This window comes from Cygnus atratus, chromosome 2 (assembly GCF_013377495.2).
Source record: "Cygnus atratus isolate AKBS03 ecotype Queensland, Australia chromosome 2, CAtr_DNAZoo_HiC_assembly, whole genome shotgun sequence".
NCBI lineage: Eukaryota > Metazoa > Chordata > Aves > Anseriformes > Anatidae > Cygnus > Cygnus atratus.
In genome coordinates, this window is record NC_066363.1 from 21,205,951 (window position 1) to 21,225,571 (window position 19,621).

At 40.6% G+C, this 19,621-nt stretch overlaps 1 protein-coding gene across 5 annotated transcripts in view; it reads right to left on the bottom strand.

The window, feature by feature from the left end:
- Positions 1 to 19,220, bottom strand: part of CACNB2 (calcium voltage-gated channel auxiliary subunit beta 2) — a 246,403-nt gene extending 227,183 nt beyond the window's left edge. For 3 of the 5 annotated variants that reach the window (XM_050708972.1, XM_035545423.2, XM_035545421.2), the window contains exons 1-2: positions 18,891 to 19,084; positions 7,366 to 7,458 (exon numbers count right to left, since the gene is read on the bottom strand). In XM_050708972.1, the coding sequence (XP_050564929.1) occupies positions 7,366 to 7,458; positions 18,891 to 18,986 (189 nt within the window). In that variant the 5' untranslated portion in view covers positions 18,987 to 19,084. Of the gene's footprint in view, positions 1 to 7,365; positions 7,459 to 18,890 lie in introns of all 5 variants that reach the window. The other 2 variants (XM_035545416.2, XM_035545415.2) reach the window with 2 other exon arrangements.
- Between the last annotated feature and the right edge of the window lie 401 nt (positions 19,221 to 19,621).

Here is a 19,621-nt window from a genome sequence, read left to right on the forward strand (position 1 = left end):
AGACAATGCTGCACATGAGAACCAGAAACCACAGTGAATTTCCTGGGAGAAGCAGGGGACAAAATAAACAAAACATTTGATTCTTGTTCAGTCCTATTCCTAATTTTGTTCTTAACTCTTTACAACTGTGTAGTTTTTTCTCATAGCTCCTGCATCCAAAGGATCAACAAACAGAGGCAAGGAGGTTCTCAGAGCAGCTGTAAGGCTTTGGTACATTTAGGTCATGCAAAAATACACTCCAATTAATGTACAACTGCAAAAGAGAGACAGCCAGAGACTAATCACCATTCATGAAGACATTTGACCAAAAAAAAAGCCTTAAGAACACACCATTATGCTCAAGCCTTTCCCTATCCAGTTCATCATGATGGAAGTCTCCAACTGTACATTCAGCAACGTTGCAAAGATGATGCAACTGTCTACCAGTTTGCCTAACTGCTTAAAACACCTCACATCTGCCTGAGTAGCCGTGCCCGTGGCACAGAGGCAGCCCTGTCACCTGCAGAAATCTCACCTGCAGAAATCTCTGGGACACACAAGTCCTGTCATGTCCTTCAAATGTCTCGCTACAAAGGGATGCATGTGATGCTGCCAAACTTGGGTGCCAGCTGTGGTATACCCTGAGTAGCCAGCAAAAAAACATTTCTTCTCACCCTGGTATACACCCAGGAGAAGCACGGAGCCAGGAGGCATGCATAACATGGCAGCAATTGGATCACTGAAGACACAGACATGAGAGCAGGTCCAATAGCTGCCACCCACACAGATGTCATCTCTCACCTCAAGCTCACATTTCCCCATGTCCTCTCACAGGGGGCCATATACATCCTCTCAGACACCTCTGAACACTCCCTCATCACCTCAGCAATCTCAAAAGCAGCTCTGGCAATCATCTCAGCAGCCACCAAGTGTAAGCCCCACCTTCAAAATTTCATCTTTCTCACTGCTGCTTGGAAAAGGATGTGTTGACTTCAGCTGTTTGCAAAGTAACATCAAACATGTATGTCAGTTCAAGGCTATAAGAAAGACTCCTAGCCTTCAGTTTTTAATAAAATATTATATTTAGTTGTTCTCCCCTGTAATTTTCTCATACCCTGCTATACGAAGTATGGAAAGAGTAAACGGATGTATAAGAAGACTTTTTATGATGTCTTGCCTGTTTGTTTTGGTTAGAGGGTGTGTTTTTATGTGTGTGTGCGTTTGTTGTTATTTTTTTAAACACATGGCAGCAGTTTGATTTCTATTCTTAGTAACCATCTGAGGCAAAAAGGGCCCATGAAAGAACTGAAGGCCGCAGAAAAACTTCCTTTCCGCTGGGTTTTTTCTCAGCCATCTCCCCTCCAGTCATGCATGCCAAAATCCCATGCTTTATAGGGGCATCTGTTCTATTCTCTCCAGGCCAAAAAAGGAGACTTTTCAAACCCTTACTACAGATGAGGAAATGTATAGCCCAATGAACCTACTGCAGTTTTCCCATGTACACAGAGTACTACACAGAGTGCAGTTTCACAACTGCCACCAAAAGGTAAGTGCCTTCCTCCTCCCTCCCCACTTCCTTCCTCCAGCCACATACTCCCAATCTGTTCCTTTCCTCAAATCTTTCCTCCTACTACTCCCTGTCTAGCTACCTTTTACCACATGACAGAGGAAGAGATTTATCAGCCATGAATGAAACCCTAAATCAACAGCTGAACTGACATATTCTTATGAATCCCTACATTGCTCTAAATGCTTCACTACTCTTCTTTTATCAACTTGGTATACTTCATATGACAAGAAATACATAAAATATACTCTCTTTCCTATACAAGCACTACTCTTAGAGACATTATCTAATTTTGTATCATAATAAATAGAGATTCACTGGATTTGACTAAAGACAGATTAATATTGCTTGACACAAAAAGCACATCACCCTGAAACAACACTCCCTGACCGTGATTTATGGTCGCATGCTGGCCTTAACAGTGGAGCTTGCCAGCTCCCACTACTGCCAAAAGAAGAAAGCTGTACCAAAATCACACTCTATATACAAACCATGACTTAAGCTGGCTTTGTCCAAGTTCAATACATTCCCTTCAAAACCTTGTATTTCACAGTGAAAAACATAAGATCCTTCAATTCCATCAAATTTAGAACCCACAAAACAAAGGTTTTAATCTGTTTCAAATGAGCAGATGCTGTAGCATGTGTCATGTACAGTTTCAATGCAGCCACAATAGCAAGTACAGGCCACAGGCATCACTGGGATTGCCTTCAGTGAAATCAGTACAAATGAGACCAGAAACACGATGAACTTAACAAAATATTCCCAGACAGAAGCTTCAGAAATAAAAGATGATAAAATTAAGCAGAGTAGTAGGTATATGTTTTCATGTATTACAACCAGTTTGCACAATACCTCTAGAAATTTCTGACACACATCATTTTGTTATGTATAAAAGCTAAAGGCAAGTCTGAAAAGCTCCTTTTTTCTCTACAAGCCAAACACATCTCATAATTAAAGGCACACAAAGACTGTAAGAATATATTTAATTGCAAATGAGCCTTTTTAAATTTAGATATTCTGGCTAGCCACAATCTTGTTCACACACAGTCTTCATGAAGCAAGAATAGTGCTAGCAGAGAAAGCACATGCAGTTTTTCAGCAGAAGATTGCTAGTCCTAGGCACTAACACCAAAGCTAATGCCTGTCCCCAGGCTGCACTACCTCTTTGTGGCTCAGCCTGTAAATGCATAGACTGGCAGAGGCTGCATGTACGATCTGAATACAACAGCTCTTCCACTCGCAAAAAGGAAAATCAAAGCTAAGCTCTATATCTGGAAGAAAATCAATTAAAAGAACGGGAAGAAATTTCTGACACAGCCTGAATCTCTGGTGAACTCAAGACTAAGAGGCTTGTTTATGAGCAAAACTAAGTCAATATTTTCAAATAGTTTTTCAGTGCAAATCTTAGTTTTACCATTCATAAAATTCAATAGGTAATTACACAGCTAGGCAAATGTCCTTAGAGGAAAGTAGCGGAATAATGAATTCCCTACATAATTATTTATAGCTGTGTTTTTGAGTGAACACAGTGTAACAGGCATGAAGCCAATATTTAAAGGAAAAATAATAAAAAATTTAAAAAAAAAGATTTGTAAAACCTTAAATATTTCAGTAAGCAAGTCCACAGTCTATTTCACAACTTAATCTGTCTTTGCAATACATAGAAATCCCAACAACTCAGACTGCCTCTGTGATTAATCATTAGGATTTAAAATAAAACCTTGACAAATACAGGTCCTAAAGTGCAACCACAAAATATGTAATGCTATCAGAACATGCAATTTGCTTGAAATAATGTTGCTGGGAAGTGCCACAGTGTAGTCTGCAAAATATTTTGTCTGATCTGTATTTTGAAAAACCCTTGGGAACAAAATCATTACCATGCATCAGTCAAAATGGCAGCAAGTACAGATCAGATTCAATTCAGTCTTTCATAGCTAACCCCAAGAACAAGCTGCTTATCACTCCAAAGCTCAGAAAAGATGATGAAAACTATATAACGCAATGTTCTTTATCTCCCTAAAGACAACTGATTAAAGTTAGTTAGGAGCTGATTAAAGCACGGTGTGCAGCAAGGCTTCTCCTTTCCAAATACACTGCGTAATTGCCAATACGAGTTCACAACATGACACAAGGAAAAAAAAAAAAAAAAACGCTTCCCTCCCTCTCCCTCTCCCTCTCCTGCTACTGAAAAGTCAAGCAGGAGCTGCTTGCAAGTGGAAGGAACACCAAGTTGTTGTTATTTTCTTAAGCTCCAACTTCATAAATAACATTCTGGAGACAAAACTAAACAAATAATTCTGCTAATATTAACAGATTGGGATATAATCCAAAGCATTATCCTAAAACCTTATAGGTTTTCAGTATCACAAGAGAAAAATAGAAATAAAAATCTGTAACAGATAAAATTCACAGTACAGATGAGATTCAATTGGATGGAACAGAACCATTTTTAAATTTGCTCTTGTTTCAGTTTAATGCTTCTTTTATATAAGGCTCTTCTCTATTTCAGTACTTTGAAAAACAAATTTAAATGGAAAAGATCATTGTGCATAGAGTTGTGCAGGGTGCATTTCATACTCCTTATACAACAGCAGGAATTTTCAAGCAATTTGAATAAAATGTCACTTTGTTCTTTGTCATTCAAATAAAACTAAGATGGCATAGTTTTTACTACATAGTATTTGGTATGCATTGCAGGAAAGTTGCCAGGTGCACATATTGGAGCCAGAGGTGCATATGTCTTTAAGGAAACAGTAAAATGTAAACACAATAAAGCTTTGTCAATGTAAGAAATAGACACTAACTCCCTTCCCTTGCAGCAGCTTTAACTTAAATGGCCAGTGCCTCCCTGGATTCAGATGACTGAATCCTATACATAACTTGTTCTTGCACAGCATCTCCACTGCCTTACACATACAGAACATTCTTTCAGGACGTAGACATACTTCTCTTCTCTCTTCCAGCACCGTTTCCCATCAATTCCTGCAACAAGAATCTGCACGACTTTCCCAGCTCTCCCAGTTTAAGGCCAGATCAGCTAAAGAAGACGCAAAAACACCTTCCAGACATTCCTCCTTTTTTATGAGTAATTTAGACAGCCCTTAGCAGTAGACGTTCAGGACAATCAGGATTCCTTCTTGACTGCAGAAGGGAGTATTTGTAGAGATGCATATAAAAGTTGCAGGACAAGTTCAAAGTAAATGTGAAAGGAGACAGGAAGTGAGGGGGAAGGAAAAAAGTGGAGGAAAAAAAGGCAGCAGTAGGCATCATGAGCACTGCTGAAACAAAGAGATTGTGTGTAACCATGTATAGATCACAGCAACTGCAAAAAAAAAACTGCAAACACCTCTCCATGCAAAAAATGACTTTCCAGTTTTAAGGTAACACTAAAATAAAATAAAGTAAAATAAATGGATGCATCATTGATTCTACTGGCTTGGGGTTTATTTTTCTGCTGCTTTTCTGCAACATTCACCCATCTCAGTAGAAACAGCAATTTCTTGCACTCACTTTTTCTCACAATTACATACATTTATAGCATATAAAATATCCTCCAAGGAAGACAGACACATGGAGCAGGCAATATGCACCACTGAGGGAAGGACAGAGCAGCTGAGACAGCAGAATGTGACTGCACCCGGTGACTGGTGTCACATCTTCATTAATACGGGAGAAACACAAGCTGTCCCAGGGGGACGATCAGAGCAGGTAAGCCTCTTGAAGATGCAATCTAAGCTCTGAAATAAACTGTACCAACAACTGTGAAGATGCATTTCTCCTATACATCTTCTTCAACTCAATCTCTACCTTTACATGACTTACTAGGAATGTTTTGTATTTTTATATATATATATATAAATATAATTTTTGGACAATGCAAAATAATATATATTTATCTGTTAACATCCCTTCATTATCTTCAGTCACAATACCATCTCAATACCGAGCTTTGCTTCAGCAATCTATTAAATCTGATTTTTTCCTGAAGCTCATTTCACCCTTCAGTCATTTGTATTATATCACTTGTGTAACTACTAAATTTAGATTTACTTCAGGGAAATATATAAATCTCCTCTCTAAAAATCTGTACTTGACATAGTCATGGTCTACGTTCCCCTCGTAACATTGGAAAAGATACAGACACTTTTAGACTGTAGCTCACCTACCCTGATTTGTAAATTTGCTTTCAAAGATTTGATTAATCATGCCCCACACTCTATAGAGTCAGTCAGATCGCCATTGAGTACAGGAATCCACCTCAACATCTATATGGAGTTTGATCATCCATCCTCCTTGCCCTGCTCCCATGAATGACAGCTAGAAGGGATATTTAAGACCAATTTCAGACCTCATTTAAGTAAACGAGAAAGGCAAAGAACTGTGTGCAGCTGGTGTAAAATAAACACTCGTAGTCTGCTAAAAATGTTCCAAGCTGAGCTCAACATTCATGAGGAGGCTAAGGAAAACAGCAACACAGATTTCCTTACAAAGAATGCTTGGGACAGGGAGATCTGCTGCCACTCCTAAATGCTACTTTGACTGCTTTTTTTTTTTTTTTCCCCGAGTATTTTTAAACAGAACAAAATGCCATATATTAATAATTTATTGAACCAGGGTTTCTACCTTCATGTTTTTATTGCCACTGATGAATTCTCATGACCAAGTAACATTTCAAACCTATGTCCAACAGACATTGAAATGTAATAGGGACCTGCCTTTGTCAAATCCACAGCCTATCACAAAACCTGCCAGCATGACTGCAGCAGGAAAAAGCAGAAATATTTTGTAAACAGAAGATGCGTACTGAAACAACCAGTGCAACAGCAGTGGAGTCACTGAATGTTTTGAGCTGGAGAAACACAGGAAGACAAGCCAGTGAGAGGTAAGTCTGGTGTTTCCTTATGGTAAAACCAAAAACTCTGCAATGAAACCTCCTGAATTCCAGAAACCCTCCAAAAAAGATGACAAAGTCTACACTTGTAAAACCACAGCTTAAATCAGCAGGGCATGAAAATCTGTATTTCTCTTTGGACAGGCATGGTCAGAGTACCTTTCATGCTCTTCAGGTTCTTCTCCAACATAAGCATGCAGAAATTCAATCTCCTTCCATGGAAGCACAGCCTCAGTAGCACCGGTCTGCAGCCAAAGACCACACCAGGCTCTGGATGCCCTTCACTGAATTTTTCATCACCTCTGTTGACCTGCTTGATCTGTTCTCCAACCACCCACGCAGGTCTGGGTGGGTCCATGAGGCTCTGTGTGAGGGGGCACCCCAAACACACATGAGTGGGCACAGGCTATGGGAGACTATAGCACCCCTCCATCCTCCACAGGCCTTTCAGCATCCTTACAATGGGCACAATGCTGCCAGGGATTTTCCCTCCAACCCATGTCTTAAAATAACACTGGGATGTGAGTGGAAAACATCGAAGTTAATACTGCCTTGCACAGCACTATTTTAAGCAGGAAATTCCTAGGACTGATAGCATTTTGATGCTTTCTCCCAAATCTTGCAACTTTAGGTGCTTCCATCAGACTCCACCTCCTCCTTCTCCAGCTTTAATCACCTGACAGCATTACAGAAACAAAAATAATAGAAAACTACTATACATGGAAATGAATAAGAAATAAAAAAAGTATTTTTCTGCCAAGATCAAAACAATAGCAACCAAATATTTTTCCTTGTCTTGGCAGAGACCTTTGCTATTTCTCAGGCTACAGTATCACTCTTTGATTTGACAATTTGTAAAAGAAAATTATTTGAACATTAACATCAGCAAGTCTTCCAGTCTAAGAAGCTGAAAAACACATACCTGGCGTACGAAACTGTTAGAGGTAGTGTCAGAAGATGTACTCCCGTCTGAACCTTTAAATCGGTTTTTTCTTCTTGCCCCTTTACTGTAAGACTGTTAAAAGAAAAAAAAATAGACATACGAGTTAGTTTATGTTACACAGACAGCTCTCAGTACAAGCATTATTGACGTCTGCTAGGCTAGCAGGGATTCAAATGATCAGCTTTGTGCCAATTAATAAGCACACATTCAGTAACTGATGGGACTACGTGCGTAAGTACTCACTAACACAACTAGATTTGGCCAATTGAGCCATGAATGTTTATTTTTCACATTCAAATTTGAAGGACCATTTACAGACTTGTATATTTGTCGTATTATTCACACAAGTCATAACGATTAAAAAACACAGTTTGTTTTGCAGCTAGCTTAAATGCACAAACTAGGAAAGGTGATACTGGACCAGTCTCCAGTACATCACAGATACGAGCCACGTCAGCAGAGGGAACAGTAAACAGTAAAAAGTGACCAACACCTTGTTGATTCTAATACAATGTTACAACTGAGGAAGAACATATAATCAACTATTAAAAACAGTTGAAGTAAGGAAAAGTAGCAAAATAAATAAAGAAGGACAAAATATCTAACTAGAAAAAGGATAGATGTATAACTAAAAAGACATCAATTGTATCTACTAAGAAATCAAAAATACAAAGGGAGAAAGCAATTGTTGGCTGAATTAAAAATTATTAAACTATGTTTTGGAAACACAGCAAATGTCTAACATGCCCTCCCAAGTTATTTGTGCTGTGAGATGAACACAAACCATCAATAAATATTGTATAACAAATTAAAAAAAAAAAAAACAAACTTAAAACCATGCTATTTGCAAGCACTTATTTTTGGGATGACTGTAAACCATGTCATGACACCATCTTGAACCCTTCCCAGAGCATTCCCTCCAGGTAAAGCAAAATTCCAAAGATTGACTCTGCACAACTACATTGAGATACACACCTTTGTATCTAGTCATGTTTCTTAAGTTCATCTAAACTTGCAACAAAACCATGTCTTGACTACTTCAAATATTATTTTCCTCAAGATTGATAAATGCAATTTTGTCTCACTCATCACTCTGCTGTAAAGGTCATTTTACTAATCCATCTCTGTAGATCACGTCTCCTGTCTTTAAATACCTCCCACAGTTCCCTGCAATAAATAGGGTCTTTATCCTCACTTTCAAGGTCTGCCTTGGCTTATTCCCAGTCTTAGCTCTCATCTTGCATTCAGCACTGAACTTTCAAGTTCTACAATAAGTCAGGGAGAAAACAAAAACAAAAACAAAAATAACTACCAGCCTCCGTCACCTACACGCTAAATTATCAATTAATTGATTCATATCTTCCCCCAGACTATCTCACAATCCTTCTCCCAAGAATAAAAATTCCTTTATAGAAATCTCATTGTTCTCCTTAAAACATAACAACAAAAAAGCCTCTTGATAAGAGTGTGCTAGTGTGCTAATACCTCCACAACAATATACTAGTTATATTATTTATCCATTATTTATCCATTATTATTTCCTAGAATTCCAAGTCCATGAAACCCCATCCTGTTGCTGTCTTTGGCCCTAAGCTGCTGCTGTTGGTCCTGCATTTAGACACCATAAGAAAACTATGATCAGCTTATTGGCGAATGTGCCTATGAATGTATTACAACACAACACTCCTGGCAAGCTGGCCCTGAGACAGCAAACCCTGGGATAAAACTCTGCTTGGGTGCATCAAGCATGTTCTTCCCTGAGTTTGGGCAATCTTCAGAGCACCACGCTGAGTTTCAGGCATGAGTCCCATCAGTTTTCATAACAGGGAAGGATGGGTTCCTGCGCAGGCTTGGAGGCACACTTAATATCTCATTCTGGCAGATTTTTAAGATCATGACCTCAAGGTCTGAGCTTTAACTCATTACTAACACATGATAAATATGAGAGAATAGTTTGGAGTCTAAAAGTAACTGGAGGATGACAAATAGCCACTACTAACTTAAGATCATTTTTCAAATCAATAAATGCAGATAACTTGTCTCCAAGAGACGCAACAGAACAATCTCAGGCTGTATCTGAACCGTTAATGTTGACTCTAGGAGACTCCAGAGCACTGGCTGAACTCTAGTATTTTATAATTATAATAATAATTAATAATAATATTAAAAAAGAGAGGTTGTAGAATCTCTGTCCTTGGAGATCAGAAGCCATCTGGACAAGGTCCTGGGCAGTCTTGGTGTCCCTGCTTGAGCAGTGGGCTGGATCAGATGACCTCAAGCAGTCCCTTCCAGCCTCAACCACTCTGGTGTCCTGTGAAAACTGAACTGCACGTGATTTCGTACTATATACATGTTGTTTAAGGCAGAACTATACAAAAATCAGCATGCTGCACATTATGGGGATGAAAATATGACTTTCTGATGAGTCAAGTCACAAAATGTAAAATGGAAATTGAATGAGGAATGATTTCACATGATTGCATTTCTAAAAGGGATCTTTGAGAACAGAAGAACATTTTGGTAATACAAAGGACTTCATAGATCTGTAAGAATAAAAAGTAGATTGGAAGCACTGTTAACAGAACATTATTCAAATTATTTTCCAATTACTGTTAGAATAGACAGTTCTTAGAGTACTGTCTTTTTCCACACAATACAATAGAATACTAAGGTACATAAAATATAAAAAAAAAATATCTTTGACATTGATGGTCTTTAAATAAAACAACTGATTTTAATTAAAATTTACCAGTTATTAAAATTGCTACTACTGAAGTAACTATGATGGCACAGTTACTTGTCAACATTCTGACCATCTTTTCTCCATTTTTTGTAGAAGGATACTAAAATATTTTAAGAAAAAAAAAATATGAAGAATTCAAAACATCCACATATCAGTTCAAGAGTATAAAGAAACTGCATAAAGATCACAGTATCTAGGCAATTTCATAACGTACACTATAGTATTGTGTAATCCCCAAGAAGATACTAGAAAAATGTACATATATTCTCTTCTACAGTCACATTCCTGTATTTGTACCTAGTTTCTTCAATATATACTTATAGAATCATATTACAAGTTTTATAGTGCAAAATATTACTACAATGGCAAAACAGGAACTGTATCTGGGGGGTACAAATATGAGGGTAAAATAAACAAGACCAAAATAAAAATGCATTACAGGCACAGACAAAGTACTTCTCTACCTGCGTAGCAACGACTAAGAGCATTTATTTCAGGCAACATCACAGTGCAAATCCACCTCAAACTCACGCTTACCTTGATTTTTCAGTTGCTAGTTTTTATTTTTTTAATTATTTATTTGCTTGTTTATTTATTTTGTGTGCACAGCAGCCTGCACATTTTTGTTCTAGCCTTATTTAAGTGAAAACTATTCAAGGACACAAACGGAATGCTAACTTTACACAGAAGAAATGTTTGACAGGATGGCAGGCCATGTCTACAGGGTGTAGGGACGGTCAGTCTAACAGCTGCTTTTTTTGCATGGACTGATTCTGAATTAGAGGAAAGGGGGTCAATTTCAGCATATGTGACTTGACCGCTGTTTTTGTTATTTTAAAGGTTACCAATCTGGGATTATATTTGTCTTCTAGGCCTTCCAAGTTTATTTCCAAAGTCAGAAATGTCTGAAACTTTGTTCTAAACATATGACGAGTCTTCCACAAACAAACAGATTTAAAAAAATGATTGAACGTCTCTGTCATATGGAAAATCATGAATACTCATTGTGTCATATTCATTATGTTTTGCTTTTTTTTTTTTTAACTGTAAGTGCTTATTGCAAGAACAAGACCTCTATACCAAAATAATAATAATAAAAAAAAATCTGCCAGTTACTTGCAATTCTGGAAAAAAAAAGAAAAAAAAAAAAAAGATTTTTTTTCCACAATGAACCCAATATGTTACTGTGATTTTCATATTAAAATTAGGTGCCTTATCTATGTTCTGTGCAGCAGTTGGCTGTAATTAGGTAGCTAAAAATAAAGGGCTGAATCACGATGTGCGGACATTGGCCAGCAAAAGCAGCAACCTGGGGCAGCCTTCCTTAAACTACACAGTAGTCCTGCCTACCAGAACAGCCATAAACCCTGCACAACCAGCTACCTATGCCATCCCATAACTTGACTCAGCTAATTTTAATACAACAAATTTCAGCCCTATAAACAAGACTGTTTACATAAAATGTTTTCTGACGAAAACATTCCCACTGGATTTCAACATAATTTCTTACACAAATGAACTTATGTATACATGTAAGTGTTTACAAGATCAGAACTGTAGCATGGTTTATCAGTCAGATGTGTGAAGTTCTTTTAAAATTGGTGGAGTTGACAGAGACGAGGAACACAATACATGCATTTATGTTCTACAGCTTCTTAAAGTATCTAGCAGAATATGTGAGGCCTTAAAAACAAACAAACAAACAAACAAAAATCCTACCAAAGTCATCTTGCAAAAAACATTTCATCAACAGAGCCTTAACGAAGCAAAGACTGCTTTCCAACTCGGACATGAAAGTACATTGTGCAACTTTTATTCGTCCCATGTAATCAAACAAAATATGGGAATCATATGAAATATTAGAGGCATGCACAGCAGTTTCCTGATAATTAACAGTTTCATATACAACTACCTCAAGTTATTGCAAACAGATGAGATTAGTGTTGCTCAGTGAAACCCTTTAATTTTAATGAGGTTCTGCCTCAACACATGAAAAGCATCCATCTGTTACATTTAAACCTCTAACACACATGACAAGCAGGAAGCATGGTTTATCACTACAGCAAAATACTATCACCTGGAAGAGGTAATAAAACATTTCAAATGACCAACTATCTACATCTAAGGAACTGATCTTCAGTGAAAGTCTTAAAAAATGCCCTTCCCAAGTAACCACTCCAATGGTATTTTTTGCAAAGAGAAGTATACACAGGGCAAGCCTGAACCTTTACTAACTACAATGGGTAGAATAGCATCAGTCATTGAGACTGATACCATGGTTAGTGGCAAAGATGAACTGTTAAAAAATTAGCCTGCTGGTCCTATTCAAAGAATAAAAGAAGGTGTCGAAGATTTATGCATCAAAATCAAATTGGATTCAGGTCTTGAAACAGCAAATGATGCAAGGAAGGAACTGGAGAGAACAAAACTAGGAAATCAAAAATAAAATCCAGAGCTGGAATGAAGCTTACATGATCTCAGATGAACAAATGATCAATTACAAGGATCAATAGAATACCTAGAGGTGAGGGAAATGAGTGACCCCCTGAAAGAATAAAGAATTTCTAGAAAAGTCAGAAATTAAAGTGTAGGTATTTTTCCTTCCCATGCAAAAACTTTGAAACATATTTTAAAATGACCATGTCACAGTTGAAGAATAGCATCCCAAGTCGGTGCAGAATATGTACGTTCATCTCTGTCCATCTCTTAGAAAAAATAATCATTAGCTATTTCAATCAATTCCTTGTGATACGGCAAAAGAGAAAGTTCCTGTAGGTCCTGTAGTGCTCCTGGACCCTCTCTGGTCAACAGCCAGGCATGACACCACTCAGGAACGACACCCTTCAGCGACTGGATGGCATAGTCATCTGGTGAGTAACTGTAAAACCTCACACTCATCACTTTAAATATATATATATATATATTATATATAAATAATATATATATATATCTCAAGTCTTTAGGTATAATGGGTCAGCTACAGAAAGAGGCATGAATATTTCTCATCTTTGCACCTCAAATCTCACTAGTTTCATAAAGGACGGGTGGTCAGCTTTCAGACAGTACAGCTGAGGATTGGAAGACATACGCAGACATCAATGATAAGCTTCCCAGGACTCCATGGCTCCATTCCACAGTAGGAATGGGGACAATAAGGAAATGATTGACATAGAAACATATCCTGGCTTGCCTCTGTCTCATGGCTGGGGTTTCAGGTCACCCTATGCACCCAACACTAGTGCAGCCCTGTAATAGGTACTCAGCCCTGTGACATACCTTCAGTGAAGAAATTGCCTGAGGAACACAGACTCATGTTCCTATAGCAGAGAAGAATCCCAAGGTTAGGTGTCAAAACCTGGGTTTCTTCAAGCAAACACCATTTGCTGTAACACAGTTCAGAGAAGACAATGGGTTCCCTTGAGAAATACTATCAAGCTGAGGATCTCCATATACAGTCATTGAGTTCACACAAGCTACAATGCTGAGTCTGCTACGTCTATTCCACAGTCCTTTAAAATCTTATACCTACATCAATAAAACAAACAAACCAAAATAAAACAAAAGAAACACACACACACACACACAAAAAAAAAAAAAAAAAAAAAAAAACACATATGGCAGATGATTCTTTCCTCTCCACAAAAAAAAAAAAAAAAAAAAAAATTTCTGCTGAGAAATCTTTGATGCTCCTCTCTGCTGGCCGGTGCTGGCTTGCCAACACTGCAACTAGAAATAGCCCGATTCTCACCAGTCCCTATGCTTCTGAGCCATCTCCCAGTGCTGTTGCCCTGGCCCCAGGCCAGGTCACCCATATTTTCCACTCCACCAGACCTGGCCTGCTCTCCTCCTCCCCAGTAACCCAAGAAACCACCTTGGTCAAAATCTGCTGCCCATCCCCCCATTACACCAATGATGAAGATGTCTGCTCCCCACTTGGCAAAACAGGAGCAGATAACATCACTAGACATTGGAGATCATGTACAAGTCCCACTGTGCCTCCTGCACCTTCTTAAGCTTGTTTGCTATAGTTGTAGGCCACGTGCCTGCTCCTCCCCACGTGCTCTCCAGGGATTTCTGTATTTCTCTTACACAAGTAAACAGCAGAAGAGATCTGACTCTGTGACAGAAAGAGATTTGCAGGGAAGCACAGCCAGCTACAGGGAAGCTTCCCCCGCCTTGCTGACAGAGACTAAGGCAAGCCCTTGTAGGGCAGGAAGGCTGATTTCAGTTGCTTTGTGTTATTTTGAAACTCTTCTGTCCTGGCACAGAAAAGAACTGAGAAAAAGAAGCAAAAGTAAAAGTATCTGAGACTCCAGAGGAGCCAAGCCTGGAAGCATACAGGAACTTTTCATCCATAACAGTTTGAAATTATAAACCTAGAGACAAAACAAGACAAAAACAGAGATCGCCTCTAGAAAATGGCTAACATACTCAAACGAGTTAGGAGTGAAGCTGCTGAATTGTTTCAGAGGGATTTCACAGTCTAGAAAAATGTAAAAAACAATAACTATAACCCACATATGCTGATAATGTGCAATACCCAAGTGGCAAATAAATGTCTCTGGAAGAGATGACCATGCAAGAGCTCTACCTATTATTGGTGAAGTTTGGGACAATGTAAAACAACCCCTAAGAGGAAAGAAGAATCATCAGAAAAGTAACAGCTGAAACTTGAAGGGCTTTCTTTAGTCAAAGACTAATAAAATGTATTTTTGTCAGCAAGGACTACGATGTCGAAAGGAGGTTAACATGTTGGGAGAGAAAACACTACCTCTTGCCTAACACCATGAGAAAGTCCAATGAATGGAGTTTGACTTCATCTCTTCTTCATTTGTATACACTGTTAGGCTCCAGCAAGATTGGATCTGGCTTGTAGGAATGCTGCCAGAAGAGAGTAAAACCTTCCATGCCTCCATAATAAATGGCTATTGTTATTATTTAAGTAAGAAAAGGGATATAAATTCTGTTTGTTTATCACTTACAATGTATTCTCACAAGTTAGTACTGGGAAATATGCTGTTGCAAAATGTTTATTTGAAGAACAGGTAAACAGGGTGTGAATTGTGATAAATCAGCTTAGCTGAAACAGAGCAGCAGAGGGCACTGTGATTAATCTGTGGAGAATAAATCTTTGGTTATTCCCTTTATTTCTCATTACCATAAGACAGGCAGGGAGGGGATGGTGCTATGCAACTGAAAAGACAGCTGGAGATCCAGGAAGGACAACAGTCATAGCCAGGACCAAATAACTAAGCTGATGTTCTGGAGCCACCAGCATGCATGCTGCTCTAAAATTCACGTCAGCATCAGTCGTGGTCAATACAGAATGAAAAATGAGCAAGCCCATCCCTAACCCCATGCCTGCAGTTCACCTTCAGCAATTCAAGCTTCAGCTGCAGCTGGTCTCAGGGCAGAGGGCAGCCTCCACACGCCACAAGCAAGTGCTCCTGGGACGATGCAGCCTTTAGATTGGGAAGGGAAGCCTTCAGACTCTGACATGGAACAGTATCAGAGCATAGGGGAAATCTAAATGCAAGTGAAGGAGCTGAGGAAAACAATCAAGAAAGGAACTGTTTTCATTTAAAATGTGTCAGGTTATTATGACCTGCATTGACAGATGATAGATAACAAGGCAAGAAAAAGAACAGGAGGAAAATGGTAATGGGAATAGGGAGGAATTCATCCAGGGAAGGCTACCTCCTCCCTCAGCAAGGTAGCCTATAGTTGCCTGGTACAAGGTTTCGTCATATTTTCTTTGAAATATCCCATGCAATTTCCTGATCTGACTTGCTTTGACCATTCCTATGACACAACCCGGGAAGCTGTAGGATGAAATAGAAATTGAATCCAATGATTTCTGGGAATTGATGGACTCTGAAGTAGGGTCATAAAAAAAAATTTAAATAGCGGGGGAGGAAAGGAGAAGAAGAGGAACCAGGAATTACCATGAAAGGAATTAATACGTTATGTTGTAATAGATTATAAACAAATCAGCATAGCATCTGCGTTAATTGACTAATCTGAATATTCTAGTAATTCAGATTTCTAGGTTTGAGAGGTACTTGAAATAAAGATTTAAATAAGGCAATGAAGTTGATTTTTTAAAAATCAGATATAGATCATCACACAAATACATTTCAACAGTTTGCTTGTTTTGTGATTTTTGAAAAGCAACTGCTGAGTTTATTACGGAAGGGTCATACCTAAAACTACTACTTTGCACTGACATATGCAGAGACGTTGTGAACAGCGTAACTGTTAACGTGTGCAGACGTGGACAAAAGTGGGCATCTAAAGGTATATCACAAGCTCTGTATGGACTCAGATCACAGAAAGCACCTAGAACTATGTATTTATAGTAATATAGACCTAAAAGCCACACTATTCTAGATAATACAGAAACAAACATAAATACTTTGCCCCCAAGGTATTCTATTGCAAAGAAATTCTCAGGAAAAGTACGGTGTGACTGCCAGGATCAACACCTATAGGGATTTTATTTTGTTTGCAGATGTTATTAGAAAAATACATTATAAAAATAAGAAATAGATTTTTTTTCAAAGACTATCTAGGAATAGCTCACATATTTAAGAATCTTTTAAGAGAAATTGCTTCCAGAATGTTAACTATATTCGTGCCTCTGCCAAGCGGTGACAAGTTTGGCCAAAATCTATGGACAGCCATGAGATAGTCCAAGATACCAACCATGATGTACAGCCAGATTAAAAGAAATCCTCAGCTTCGCAAAAGTAAAATTCTTAGATAAAAGAAAATTTGAGGCTTGTTACAAGCATACAAAGGCTCTTTAATTGTATTTCGCTAAATCATAATTACCAGAAGTAGTACTTTGGAGTGAACACTTTTAGGAGTGACATCACTCTGTAAGCTTGCATGTTTTTTTTCTTCCAGATGCATTACTTACTTGGCATGAAATATTTCTAGGATTGATACTCATGTTCCTCAGTGAAAAAGATAGCAGTGGGCATAACTGAAGGACCTGTAGGCAATCTACTTAACGATTCACAAGCACTCATTAAGCTTCTCGTTCTCACTGTGAGCATTTTCTAAAGCAGCGAGATCTTACCATATTGATTTTCTGGAAATCACGTTAATGGAGCAAAAACCCAAATCAGAGTAATTGTCTCAGTGCAGCGCGTGCTAAGGAATTAACTGAACGTTATTATTCAGACAAAGAGCTCTTTTGTTTCCATAATCTTGTTCCTTCCACACCAAAGGTTTATATACGACTGGAATATATATATATGGAGAAGATGTGATTCTTGTTTTGCCTGATAGACTTTGGTTCCAAAACCTGAAAATTACTCACTGAGCCAAAAAGCTGCATTACCACTCTCTTAAAAAGTGGATCTTTTTGGCTGTAGGTGTTCAGAAACCAATTCTATAAAATAGAAGTACTTTATCTGAAATACAAATGCTGTAGGTGTTCGCAAACTATCCTTCCTCTCTAAACAGAGATTCTTTATACCTAGTTAAAAGGAGGGGTGAAAACCAATTTTATGATCAGTATTTGACACGTATCCATAGTAGCGAGGCACCATATGATTTGACAGTCACCAATCTGTGCTTAGGGCTGAAAAGATATAAAAAGGGGGCTATTTGTAGGTCAGAAATTAGTTCCCTTGCCACCACTTCTGGAGAAGCTGGCAAAGCATATGGCCCTGCTGCAATATCTGTTCTGCGCTTGGAGACTGCAGTCAAATTCACATCCAAAGAAACACTTTTTCAGCTTAATCTAGCCTCTGTTTCAATGCCTGGATTTTGTTCGTCTGTCACCCATCCCCAGCACCTAAAGATCACTCAGCGAGTCTTTTGAGACTGACAGCATTTTCCTGTGGCAATCAAGCACTCCTGTGATGACACTGGACTGCCTTCTCAAAGAAAATAAAGCATCAGGGATAGCTTTGGCAGCAGCAAATAAAACTGCCACCCCAAAAGGGAAAAAACTCCGAACGAGAACAAGCATGTTTGTAATTTAAAACGCACGCAATCAGATTTTACCACCCTTTTACTGGGTTTAAAAATAGCACTGAAAGTCTTTGTAGCCAACTATTGCAAACTCGAAGATATTATGCAATGTTCGTATATTAAACAGGAACCACCTTTCAAAATAGAGCCTTCACCAGGCGCGCTGACATCTCCTCCCTGTCTCCCTCTCCATACCCCTCCACCTGAAGGCAGCGTGCTCAGCCCGAGTTGTTAAAATCTCCGAGCTGACTGTACAACCACCTTCGGCACCGTAATCGAGCAGCTGAAATCTGCAGCGTGCTCAGCACCTCCGGCCCTCTGGCAGTGGTGCTGGGCCAGCAGCAGGGATCCTTCCCCCAGCCACAGAGGCTGTTCCCAGCCTGGGTACCCGATGGGGCCGGGGCAGTAGCGCGGGGCGAGCATCAGGTAGAGGCACAACAGGTCCCTGCAGAACCCCAGCCGTGATTTATACGTGCACCGCGAACATCCCAGCGGCAGCACATCCCTACGCACCGACCCTCCGGGTAACTGCTGGCTTCTCGGGTCTGCGGCGCCGAGCATCCCGCCGGACGCCTTACCCAAGCGCCCTTTAGGGGAGGGGGGCGGCCGAGCAGAGCCGTCAAACTTTGTTGTGCCGGCGGGGGGGCCAAGTTGAAGGGCCGGGCGCTCCGGCACCCCCCCGACAGCCCCCCTCCCCGGCCGGCAGCGCCCCGAGCCCTCCCCGCTGCCGCCGCAGCCCCGGGGCTCCGGCCGAGACGTGCCTCCCCTGCCCTACCTGCGCCGCCGCCGCGGGCGGGGGGTTGTCCAGCAGCTCCATCTGCACCTCCTGCGCCGGGCTGGGGGGCGATTTGGACATGTCGCTCTGCACCATTGGAGTGGAGCTGCCCGCCAAGCCCCCTCGGCGGGGCAGAGCCGAGCCGAGCCGGTGGGGCGCCCCTCAGCGCCCGGCCATGCCCGGGGTGGGGTTTTTCTTTTCTTTTTTTTTTTTTTTTTTCCTTTTTTTTTTCTTTTAGGGGGGGGAAGCGGGCGGCGGCTCGGCCCTGCCTGCAGCCGGCGGGGAGCGCGCAGCGCGGCGCCGGGGGACGGGGCACCGCCGGCGGCGGGCGAGGGAGGGAGGGAGGGAGGGAAGGAGGGATGGAGGGAGGGCAGGGGGCGGTGCGTGGGGGAGAGGGAAAGTGACAGCGAGCATCTCCCTCCCGGCACCTACCGGGCGGCGGCAGCGGGGCGGCGCCTGCCTCCCCGCCGGGCGCCGCGGGGGCGGGCGGAGAAGTTGGGCCCCAGGGGTGAAGCGGGGGGAGAGGGATGCAGGCGCTGTGGTTTCCCCCCGAGGTGGTGGGCGAGTCGCTGGTGAGGTGCTCATGGAGCCTCCGGGATGGCAGCACCCCCCCGCAGGCTTGCTGGGGGTCGGTTGCCCACCCTCCCCCGACCCCCTTCTCAGCGCTCTCGCCCCCCGCCACGGCCGGGGCTGTGCTACTCAAAGAGCTCCTCCGAAACTCCTGGCCCCCT